This window comes from Tiliqua scincoides, chromosome 5, assembly GCF_035046505.1.
Source record: "Tiliqua scincoides isolate rTilSci1 chromosome 5, rTilSci1.hap2, whole genome shotgun sequence".
NCBI lineage: Eukaryota > Metazoa > Chordata > Lepidosauria > Squamata > Scincidae > Tiliqua > Tiliqua scincoides.
This window is the reverse complement of record NC_089825.1, coordinates 23252633-23265714: the sequence shown is the minus strand read 5'-3', so window position 1 is coordinate 23265714 and position 13082 is coordinate 23252633. Positions and strand designations below refer to the sequence as shown.

Below are 13082 nucleotides of genomic sequence, written 5' to 3'. Positions count from 1 at the left end.
TCAAAGAGTTTCAATAAGGTTGAAATTAATATGCAACTTGGTTTAAGCAACGTGGAACCACCCCAAGTCGCTAACAAGGTACGGACACACAATCCAAGTAATAAAGTTACAGATATATTTATCATGAAACTGTGTGGTAGAAAGATGAAGGCAAAAGCACAGACCTCATTAGAACAGCATACCTTCAGAAACAAGACTATCTACTCCTAAACCACTTCCAATTAAGGATACATTGCTGTGGATTAACTGGCAAGTTGCTGAACAGTAAAAACAAACATCATCGGTCTTTTCTTGAGCAGTCTCAAGTAAGGGTTGAAAAGTCTTTGGAAGTGCAGCAATTTAACAGAAAAAGATGCATAGACACAACAAGAACTCGAGGATGAAAGAAAACATCCCACACTGAATGTTAACAAAAAGCTCCTTCCTGCATCCAGTGTAGCAAGGATTCAGATAGGAAATGCTATGGTTTCTGAGTGGAACAAGAAACAACATAGGTCCTGATTGTTGAAATTTGGCTGATCAGGGCCACTCTGGTGGCCTTGCATTGCCCTTCACCTGAACTTTGATGGATGCCAAAGCACATTTGCCTACTTGTGGGTAAATGTGCACATGTGGCTCAGTTTCACTTCCCATGGGACACAATACATTTGTCAGTTTGACAGAGATAACTTCCTTCTTGAGTTTTTTGGGGGCCTGAGCTCATTGGATTGGCACCATGCTGGTGGTGTTGCATTCCTCTCAGTCTGCCCTTTGAAACAAACTAAGGCACGCTTTCCTACTCTCAAGCAAGCTCTCAGTTTCACTTTCCATAGGACTCCATGCATTTTCCTTTGCAGCTATCAGCTTGTCGGTTTCATGACCCACCCACAATCAGATTGCAACCCACAGTTTGGGAAATACTGCTTTAGCCCATTTTCCAGTTTCCTAGGAGTTCTCCATAAAATGAAACAACAATCACAGGATGTTTTTCCTATTCCTTCCCTGCCCTACCCTCTCATTACAAAGTCACAGTGGGACATTTTACCACCTGTATATTGGAATCTCACCAACAATCCCGCTCTAGGTGTTCACAGGGGTTAAATGGGTTCCAACACAATTTAGGCACAGGGGATTTTCTCCCTTTTTCTGTCAAGATGATTTCCGGTCAAATGGAAACCAGCTATTATATTTGTAAAAAGTTGATCTGATCACATTTTTCTCCAGACAGCAATGCAATTCAGTGTGCAACAGCTCCTAAAGTCTTTGAACCTTGGTTGGTAGTAACACGAACTGCCAAACAGTAAAGTTTTTTCAAAGACAAAAAGCTCTCATATGGAGAGTTGGTGTCAAAGTTTAAGGCGTTAAAAAGCAGTAGCACACATTTTAAAGTCATGGAAAAGTAATTTCCAATCACAGATGCACAAGACTGTGAGCCCTCAGTTCACCACCAGGAAAGAAGTTAGAAACGGTGCATCTATGTGCAACAGATTTATTGATCAGAACGTAAAAAGCACACTAAGAATAATATTATATAAAATTGTAATATACAATTGCAAAAGGAGAAAGCAGGACAACAAGACTTACTGTAGTGACACAGCTTTGCCTGACTTTGGCAGGGTGGAATTGTGAATACTAAGTGTGAAAAACACTAGATGTCTGCTTACCACTCATCCATATTTATCTCCTTAAAAAAATGGACATATTTACTCTAAACAGGAGAACAGCAAAGCAGGCGCCCTCAATTAAATGCTGGAAAACTAGTAAAAGATGCTAATATGACCTTAGTGGGGCACATCAAGTGTCATTGACACTGTTTTCCCCAAGTCCTTTTGAGGACAATCTACTCAGACAATTAATTGTATCTTTTAAAGGGATTAGGTCAAGACTGTCCAATGTGACAAATAATAAAACTGAAATTCAGTATTCCTGAAGGGAGGGACACCAGGTTATTTTTATTTATTATTTATTCAATTTCTAGCCAACTTCCCAACATTAACATCAAAATGACTCACAAAACTGTAGATGTTTCAAGAGTTCAATTTAAAACTAAAACACAAACAAACCAAACATCATAAAACCAGCTAAAATGTCATTTTCTACTCTAGGTGATTTCGCATGAGGGAAGAAGTCTGTCAGTGTGGTTTCAGTTTAGAACCAGAAAAATTATCAAGCCAGATCAATGTTATTCAGTTTGTGTTGGCCCAATGTAAACTGCATCTCAAACAATCCACATTTAATAAGAAAAATACAATGCCACACACAAGCAGGTGAGTAAATTTGAAAGATAAAGAGCCACAGAAAGGAAAAACAATTACCTGAAGTTTTGTCATGATAATATCTTCAACTGTTATTTCCAGTATAATTATTTTTTTTTAAAAAACATTTTACATAAGAACTGTTACTCAGTAATACACCACAAACTTGGATAAGTTTGACTGGAAACTAGGCTGCTTGTTTTAAAAGGCACCAAATCACCATTTGACCATTCAGGAGCCCACACACAAAATGCACACCAGCCATAAGCTGAGCTTGCAACCAGAGTATCAGCAGAGAACTTCATTCATATTTAGGAAGAAATAAAATATTTAGAAGCATACTTACTTGTCAGCTTGTTGTGGCTGAGAACCAGCTGTGTGATGTTCGATAGGGTGACTGAAAATGAACAGAAAGACATGATGTGAACAAGCAGGGCAAAGTTCCATTAGGCAGAAAATAAGGTAAATAAAGCTACATTTTAAAAGAGATCCTTCTTAATTGGGTAGGGCAGTGGTTCCCAGAGTTTTTCGACTGGCAGCTCCCTTGACCTACTAGGCCAGGGGTGCTCACACTTTTTTGGCTCGAGAGCTACTTTGAAACCCAGCAAGGCCCAGAGATCTACCAGAGTTTTTTTTACAATGTTCGCGCCATCATAACATAACATTTATGTGTACAATGTATGTTGGTGTACCTTGAGCCCCACCGAGTATAACAGGACTTACTCCTGAGTAGACATGCCTAGGATTAGGCTGTGAGGCTGCAATCCTAGCCACACTTACCTGGGAGTAAGCCCCATTGAGTACAGTGGGCCTTACCCCCGGCGTTTCCTCCCAGAGACACCTGAAGGGAGGGGGTCGGCACTCCGCGATCTACTCATTTTGCTTTGCGATCTACCGGTAGATCGCGATCCACCTATTGAGCACCCCTGTACTAGGCCATTGGCTGTGGCTCCCCATCAGGGCTACAATCCTACACATCAGGGTTTCTCAAACAGAGGGTCAGGACCCACTAGGTGGGTCATGAGCCAATTTCAGGTTGCTCCCCATTCATTTCAATATTTTATTTTTAATATATTAGACTTGATTCTCCCATGGTATGTGACTGCATTTGGGAAAACTTTACAGACCTGTACTTTTAACAAGCTACTATGTATATTCTTTTAACAATGGTAAGTCAATGGGACTTACTCCTAGGTAAGTGTGGTTAGGATTACAGCCTAGGATTGTTAAAAATGTTCCTGCTTGATGATGTCACTTCTGGTCATGACATCACTTCCAGTGGATCCTGACAGATTCTCATTCTAAAAAGTGGATCCTGGTACTAAATGTATGAGAACCACTGCTATACATTGTATAGGGTGGCAGGTTTCTCATGATGATTCTATGGCTCTCCCTAGGTGGTTTCCAGAGGAGCCACAACTCACCGTTTGGAAACCACTGGGGTAGGGGATGAATCAAGATGAAACCCAAACAATGGGACTGGATCCAAACTAAGTTGCTGCTATATGAGGAACTTCTGGAAGTTCCTTCCATGAACTAAAGGAGAGTTGTGCTCATGGTAGAGATTTTTCCATAAGCAGAAGCGTGCGTGAACTTGGATGAACACCATTTATTCAACCAACAGCAATAGTGAATTTTGAATAGTGAATGACGCACTGTGCGGCAACGTTTTCCCCCCCCCAAACTAGCATAAATGCACGATCCTTTTCACAGAGCTAGGCTCACTTTGTAAGATAGGCTTTTCTGTCTCTATAGCCTGCTGGATATAGAGATTTCCCTCAGTTCTCTATTGCGACTCCTTGATGTAAACAGACTCGGCTACAAATGTTCTTTGGGCTATATGAATAAAGCATAGGGCAAGTGCTTTGACAGGCCACACAAAACATAAGCAAGGCCAACATTTGCTGCATGTTTACCCCTGCTAGTTGGGTAAGAGGCACTTTTTCAAGCGGGTGCTCCTCTTTTTTTAGCAGGGGGAGAGTAACTGGCCCACCTCACCCCAGCAGTGTCTGTTCTAGTTGCTGTCTGCTGGTATTCTTTTGCATCTTTTTAGATTGTGAGCCCTTTTGGGACAGGAAGTCATTAGTTATTTGATTTTTCTCTGTAAACCGCTTTGTGAACTTTTAGTTGAAAAGCGGTATATAAATACTGTTAATAAATAATAATAATAATGTTTCTCAAACCAAGGAACATACAAAGCAACTTTAGAGTGAATTCAAACAGTAGCCCACCTACTCACACTGATGTTAGCTTCCCAGGGTCTCAGGCAGGGTCTTTCCCAGCTCAGTTACTCAACATTCTTTTAGCTAGAGATGCCAGAGATAGAACCTAGCAACAAACTGATGGTAAGGCCACACCCGGAGTATCATGTCCAGTTCTGGTCACCTCATCTCAAAAAGGACATAGTGGAAATGGAAAAGGTGCAAAAGATAGCAACTAAAATGATTACTGGGCTGGGGCACTTTCCTTATGAGGAAAGGCTAGCTCTTCAGCCTAGAAAAGAGATGCCTAAGGGGGGACATGATAGAGACATGTAATCCAAGACAAAGTTATGCACGGGAAAGATACTCGTAGAATGGATAGAGAGATGCTCTTTTCCCTCTCACACAACACCAGAACCAGGGAACATCCACTAACATTGAGTGTTGGGAGAGTTAGGACAGACAAAAGAAAATATTTCTTTACTCAGTGTGTAGTTAATCTGGGGAACTCTTTGCCACAGTATGTGGTGATGGCATCAGGCCTACATGCATTTAAAAGGGGATTGCACAAATTTCTGGAGGAAAAATCCATCATGGGTTACAAGCCATGATGTGTATGTGCAACCTCCTGATTTTGGAAATGGGTTATGTCAGAATGCTAGATGCAAGGGAGAGCACCAGGATGCAGGTCTCTTGTTGTCTTGTGTGCTCCCTGAGGCATTTGGTGGGCCACTGTGAGATACAGGAAGCTGGACTAGATGGGCCTATGGCCTGATCCAGCGGGGCTGTTCCTATGTTCTTAACTGATCAAGCTAAGCATGTATTCTATACGTTCACAGAACGTATCCCCACCATTAAATGATGCATACCTGTACTGCTTCTCGTAACAGAACACCTAACCACAAGGGTAAATAATAACGTTCACTTTTTTTGGCAGGGATGACTATTCAGTCTTGGGTTATTGTAAGTTCCACATTCACAGAGCAGCCAACCAACTCTCCTGCTGTCCAAACTAGATACTAAAATCAGGAGAATACCTTTTGCCAATTTCATAGTCAAGGTTCAAGATACACACAACTACTTCCATGCACCCAACAGGGTTTGGACTCACACTCCTCAAACAGCAGCCTCCCATGAAGGATCACAGACTACTTTCAAAACCCACTATCAAAAGAAGTTTGCGACATGTTGAGAGAGGTGTGTGTGTGCATTTTATTGAAAGAAAAAGAAATTCCCTGGGACATGCATAAATCCATAAGCAGGTTTAAAGCAGCTCTTTGGATCATAGTCTATTAACTGCTTAATTGGTGCAGGGGAGGCATGAACTTTGTAGTTCTAAAAATTAGAAGAGTTTTTAACCTAGAAGGCAAGATGGCCTGTGCCCATCTTACAGAACTGGCATTGCCTGCTCCCAATAACTTACATTTGCAGTGTGTAGCAAGTTCTACAAATGAATGAATTATGGTCCTTTGGACAACGGATTACACGAGAACAGAATTAAATTGCACTCCTGGCAACTCAACAGAATTCTGAAGACAGGAATGATTCTCACATTGTCACAATTTATATCCTGGGGGAAACTTCCTCTCTTAGTAACTGACAATTAACTTCATGATTAATTGCTGTAACTAAACATAGAATAATGACAGGCAGCTTTGAGAGTTAAGGAAAAAATGTCATTGAAACTCTGACAGCAAAACCCTTAAAGGCAGAATGGTGCTAAACTGTGTCACCAGATCCACAAGATGGCATCCTCGCTTCATTTTTAACGCAGTGCCTGGCTTTTCAAAAGGAAAGATCATTTCAAAGATTCTTTTATACTGCCACTGCAAGGCTCATGGAAAAAGAAACACTCATACACTTTTTAAAAGGTGTGCCAACTTGTCATAATGTAAAGATGGCAATGTTTTCAAACTTTCTAGATAAGTTACTTAAAAATTACAACTTGATCCCGTGGACACAGTTCCACTGAAGAACGGCTCGTTCAACCAATAAAAAATGGATGAAGCTTTTTCTCTGCACCTATTTTTTTACATGCACACATGCAAAGTATAAGTACAGGCATCCACCTGTATCGACGAGGGATGTGCTGCTGCTACTGCAGATACCTGAAATGGCAATTTATTCATGCCATCCTAAGTCAGACTAAAATTAAACCAGCAAGATGAGCTTAGGAAGACATGCACAAGAGATGTTCAGTGACATCCACTGGAAGGGTAAACAATGTGAAGATTAAAAAGAAGTTTAAATGAAGCTACATCCTGTGTTCTAAGGAAGCAATCCTCTGCACACATACATAAGAGTAAATCCCATTGAAAATAGCGAGACTTACTTATGAGTGAACCTATACAAAATTGGGTTGTAATCACAAAGAACTTGGAAGAGGAAAATGTCAGCACTAAGCCATAGAATGTCCCTTTTTAGCCCTACCTGGGTAATTTATTTTTCAAATTTTTATACCTTCCTTCCTCCAATGAGTTCAGGCTGTTGTACGTGGTTTCTCCCCTCTTTTTGTACTCACAACAACCCTGCGAGGTAGGTTAGGTTAAGAGATAGTGACTGGTCCAAACTCATGGAAGGCCCAGGAAGCATCATAGCTCAGCAGGGATTTGAACCGGAATCTTCTAGATCTAAACCCAGCACAAGAACAACTACATCATTCTGTCTCTCAATTATGTGGCTTTTATACTAATGTAGTTCCTGGAGGCTTTGACAATTGAGGGTATGGTGGAAGATGAGGACATCAATTTGAAGGGATTTTTTTTTTTCTTTTAATGCTGATAAATGTGTTAATACAATATTCTGCTACTGGATGTGTTTTTGCTTGTGTGTGTTTGGTTGTTTTTAAGGACTCACTAGAATTAAAGGTAACAATTTTTCCTAAACTTCTCCTGTCCAGGCCGCAATGAAGAAACAAAACTATGCAAGATCACCTACGCTTCCATTCAGCTTGGTCAGCAGGACTTTCACAAAAGAAGTTCTGCCTGCATTATATCATAGAAACGTACAGTCCTATAGAAAGATATGGTTTAATACGAAGAAAATTATAAAAAGAGAACTCTAGGCAACGTGTAGCGCAATCGTATCTTGTGCTGGCACAGGCAGGCCAGGAGGCCTGCACTGTATCCAGTGCAAGATTGGGACCAAAATTGGCTCAGCTGGAGGCAAGGGGAAATGCTTCCCCTTTCCTCCAAGTAAGCCACCACACCCTCAATGGGTCTCCTCGGACCTGCACCACCTCAGCGGGCGGCACAAGTCAGAGGAGAATGCTGCTTGGGGAATGGGTTGGGATCCAGGGCCCAGCCCCACCTCCTGCTTCCCGCCGCCCCCTGGAACGCCCTCCCTCTGCCCCAGAACACCTTCCTCCTGCCTGCTCCCCACCCTCCCCAGACGACTGTGTCAGCCAAGCTCAGCCAACGCAACCTTCCAGGCACAAACCACCAAGGAGGCTGGATGCAGCCTCCAGCTACATGCAGCTGGTTGCAGTCTCCGTGCTCTAGTGCACCTCAATGCGCTAGCTCGGCTTGCTCCCAAGGAGGCATAAACGTGCTTTATGACATGTTTGCAACCCTCCTAGGCTGGCGCAAGGGACACACGGTTAGGATTGCGCCCTTAATGCCAAAAGACGGGATTAAATTAACAATGTACTCCTGTATCTCTCTAGTTCAGAGTTGAAAACCTGTCCAGGTACAGTTGTAGTTTTCTGTAGTTTTCTGTACAGTCTGTAGTTTTGCTCATACACATGAAAACTATGACTATCAGATAAGGTGTCTACAATGCACAGTTTCTCATGCTGCACAGAAAACTGAGGTGATGGTACAGCATATAACACATCCCACAGTCTGTAGCCCTCTGCAGTTTGCTTGGTGCTCTCCTTCCTGGTTCTCACATAAAGAAGCACTTTCAAACCTCTCCACAAATTGCCCAGCCAAAATCATGACCCTGGTTGCTATTCTGCACGATGCTATCCTCAATTAAAAAACCTTTTCGAGTTCATCCCAAATACCTTTGCAGCAGGGGATTACTCTTTTCATAGTAAGACTATACTTGTTTCACTACAAATTTCATGTTCAACCACTGGCGACGCTAGGGGGGGTGCGGGCCGCACCGGGTGATGCGCTGACAGGTGACGCACCCTGGGGGGAGGACGCGCTAACATCGCGGGGTTAGGAGCTACCGCGTCTTACACCGTTGGATGCGGAATGGCAAAGGGGAATGTGAGGACACCAGAAGGGTCCTGATCCGATGGAGCTGCTCCAGAAGGCAGTCTCCTCCCCTAAAAAGAACAAAAAAGAGGCTTGAATGGTAAGGGGAAAGTTTCTATTTTGCACTTGTGAAGCCAGGTGGGTCTTTATTCTGACGTGCCTGAAATAGGAGAACTTTAAACTGGGCACTGGGAGGGCTGAAGAGCTCACTGATTCTTTTTGGGGGTTGTTATGGCAGGCAGACTTGATGATGTTACTTCTGGGAATGACATCACTTCCAATGGGTCCTGGACAGATTGTCATTCTAAAAAGTGGGTCCCAGTGCTAAAAGTTTGAGAACTGCTGCAATAAGTAAGATGACACGGGTGTGTGTGTGAGAGATTCTACAAGTTTTCAAAATCACTAAAATCAGAGTTTGGAGGAATAATCCCATCATGTTATATCAATCAATGTGTACTTTCATGCAGAATGCAATGAAACAAACCACACTGAAATATCTGTGTTCTAACAAAAAGTACAGCCAAAAAACCAGTGGGGGCGGGGCGATGGCACATCACCACACCCACCTGGGGCGTTGCCCCACCCACTACATGGGGTGACGCACAGGCCTCCCGCACTGGGTGTCATGAATGGTAAGTACACTTATCCGCGAGTAAATGCGCGTTACGGCTCACTTTCACTTTCCATAGGGTTCATGCATTTTTTCTTTTCAGCTTTTTGGCCATAACGTTTGAAGGAAAGGCGTTATTCCAATTCTGTTTTTTGCATTGCACTTCACTGGGAATCCCGCATCCAATGGTGTATGGCATGATGGTGTGGCTCCTAATGCCGCAATGTTAGCACGTCCTCCCCCGGGCGCATCACCCGGTGTGGCCCACACCCCCTGCATCCCCCTAGTAACGCCAGTGCTCCTTGGGAACCAGGCACACTCTCAGCATACATTTCAATTCATCATTATTTAAAGAAGAGTCCTCTGCTGGCATGTAGAAGTTAGGACAGGCAGGATACTTTCAGACATTTATTTTCTTCCGGCCAACAAGAGTTAACTATTCTTTCCCCATGTGGCCGAGACATTAGTGAGTACTACTACCTAATTAACCAAATGCCACAATGGGAACTGCAAAGCAGCATCTGCCTAATAAGCTGCCTCGCTATAAACCAATAAATAACTTGAATATCTTTGACATTATTAAGCAATATGATAATTTCTGATTGGATAATTTAATGTTGCAGACAAACGGAGCTCTTGAGACAGGTGCTGCTACTTAACTAATGTCACCTCTTGAAAAAAGAAAGCCTGTTAACAGCAGATCTGAATTAATTATGAGCTAATTAGCATAGGCTTAAAGTCTGACTGTCTCTGAAGATTCGGATGATAGGTCGCTAATCCACAAAAGACAGGCTGCGCCGCTCCAGATCTCTTTACTGCTGGCAAAACCATTACTAATTTATGCTCCATTCAGAGAACGTATTATAAAACAAGATTAAGGAAGGTCTCAGCTGATGTGATCTTTTCCAATCCCTTCCTCCTTGGTGCTTAAAAGTGGAGTTTTCCAGAACACAACATGGCAGAGTCCTGCCCTTGGAAGGACCACTGAAAACACACACAAAAAAACAAAACCAGTTTTACGAAAGCTCCTGTCATCATCCCCCCACCCCCATTATTAGGTTCTGCTACTGGCTGGTTCAGAAGGAAGCAACTGGTAAAGGATGGCAAATGGGACAAATCAGGGAGCTGAAAGCTGTGTCTGAAGTTGAATTAAAGTATTCCTTAAATTCTTTGGCTTTGGAGTCCTCGAATGATTTGCAGTACTTAGATAACTCCAGAATTCTTCAGCCACTTTTACAAGTGAAATTAAGAATGCTTTTCTTTATTCTAGCTCAGTGTTTCTCAACCAGTGCTACCCATACCACAGGTGGTACTTGAGGTGGTATTTAGTGGTTCACTCGGGATCCCCAGATCTCCACCGCGAGACCAGCAATGCAACCCAACAAGCAACAATAGGAAGCTCAACTTGATGGGCACAGATCCAGCATGTGCTTCTCTCGTGCTCGAAAGAGCCGTCTCTACCCTACTGAGCCTCTTACTGGTGTTTGTTGCATTGCATCTGGCCTCCCATTCTGGAAGTATGTAGTGATGACACCACTGCCAGTTAGTACCAGAGGTATTTCCAATAGGTGGACCATGCAAAGGGGAGAAATGTTGAGAAACGCTGTTCTAGCTTTTATTTTCACGCTTTTATACCACCCTTCCTCTAAGGAGTTCATGTTCACATAGTTCCTTTTGTCCTCACAACCACCCTGTGGGGTAGGTTATGCTAACAGTGACTGACCGAAGGTCACACAGGAAACATCATGACAGAGCAGGGATTTAAACCTGAACCTTCCAGGTATTAAGTTCAACACAAGAACCAGTACACCATCCCAACCTTTTAAGCCACTGAAAAGTTGGTTTAAAGTTAAGTCAGTTGAAAAACAAAGCTCTAGATTCCAATTCTATGTCAATTAAAACTTTGATGAACACTTGACGCTAAACATGCCAACGGAAAACAGCAACTGTGTAATTTCAACAACGCTAATCCGTCATATCAAGACTTACTTACAAGTGTCCCAATGTCATAGTACAGCGCACCCCTACTCAACACCCATCATAAACAAGCAATCACTGGAAAGGGGAGAGCAGGGAAATGCACAGAAGAGGACATCCAATTGTCCTAACCATCACGGAGGCCAGGAGGAATGGATGGCTGCTATTTTCAGAAGCAGCGGTATGTTTAGTGTAACTTGCAGTTCTAGCTTAAGATAGTATCTTTTTGAAATGGAGGAACATGCAGTTGTTTCCCTTGAAGGAGACATTCTGCTGAAATGTGTTAAAATAAATTCTCCATCCAACATCAATATAAGGTTGGCCTCTATTTTTCCACTCCTTTGACAATGGAATAACAAGACTGCCTATTAAATCACTCTTGCAAGAGACAGAAATTACAGCTACGAGAGCAGTGGTCCTCAAATTTTTTAGCAGCGGGACCCACTTTTCAGAAGGACAGGCCTGGTTAGTATTTGGATGGGAGACTGCCTGGGAATACCGGGTGCTGTAGGCTTATACCATAGTCTTTTGAGACTGAAGGTTGCCAACCAATCTGTTGGGACCCACCGGAAGTGATATCATTAATGTGGAAGTGATGTGATGGCCAGAAGTGACATCATCAATTCAGGTTTCAAACCTAAGCCACAATCAGCCAAAGGTCCCATTACACAGTGTGCTGGAGAACTCGTGCAAGGAAAGCGCCCTACAGGTAGACCATAGCTGCGATACAAGGACATCTGCAAGAGGGATCTGAAGGCCATAGGAGTGGACCTCAACAAGTGGGAAACCCTGGCCTCTGAGCGGTCCGCTTGGAGGCAGGCTGTGCAGCATGGCCTTTCCCAGTTTGAAGAGACACTTTGCCAGCAGTCTGAGGCAAAGAGGCAAAGAAGGAAGGCCCATAGCCAGGGAGACAGACCAGGGACAGACTGCACCTGCTCCCAGTGTGGAAGGGACTGTCACTCCCGAATCGGCCTTTTCAGCCACACTAGACCCTGTTCCAGAACCACCTTTCAGAGCGCGATACCATAGTCTTTCGAGACTGAAGGTTGCCAAGTACTACATGCTGTTATTTTGCATAGCTTGGAATTCAAACATTCCAGCTTGGATGTCAAAGCAGAATGCAGACTTGGAGCCTTCTCTAACAACACAGCCCTCCTTTCTTTCCAGCATCCCTCCTCCCTATCTATTCAGGACAAAGCACCATGCCTCTCTTACACCAGGAGCCTACCCTGCCCAGCAACTCTGTACCCTGTACTTTCAGTTCTGCATTTTCATAGGTGGCTGAGCTAGATGCCACATGACCCACCTGAAACTGGCTCGCAACCCATCTGGTGGGTCCCGACCCACCATTTGAGAAATGCTGTACTAGACCTTTAGAAAAGGCAGCATACATACTCGGGAGCATTAAGGGTCTGAAAAAAATGAATTCTAGTAGCGCTCTATAATATCTTGTGGTGTGTCACAACACATACCGTATTGTTTCACAGCACAGTACAGACAAGTAAAAACATAAGGAAATCTTTCACACTGATCCAGACAAGGTGATCTGTGCGCAAAAGCCGATTTCCACACAGATCACTTGTTGGACATGCGCATAAATTAAATCTGCATCTGAATTGGGAAAGCATCAATGTGCACAGTATTATTTTAAATTGTGCACATTCACATTCTGGCTCAGACGGTCACATGTAACTGCAAACTAGACCTGGATCAGGGCACATATGACTAAAAGCAAGTGAGGCACCTGGGTGTGGTCATACAAGGCAACAAGCTGATTTAAGCAAAATGTATTTTTTCCCCAGAAGTTGTACATTGCCCTGTAAAATCAAATTCTATTACACATTACTGTTGAAGA

At 43.1% G+C, this 13082-nt stretch overlaps 1 protein-coding gene across 1 annotated transcript in view; it reads right to left on the bottom strand.

Annotated features, from left to right (window-relative positions):
* RSU1 (Ras suppressor protein 1) overlaps nucleotides 1–13082 on the bottom strand; it is an 88354-nt gene that overhangs the window by 72024 nt on the left and 3248 nt on the right. Inside the window, exon 3 of the mRNA XM_066628262.1 lies at nucleotides 2581–2631. Within this exon, the coding sequence (XP_066484359.1) occupies nucleotides 2581–2631 (51 nt within the window). The remainder of the gene's footprint in view (nucleotides 1–2580; nucleotides 2632–13082) is intronic.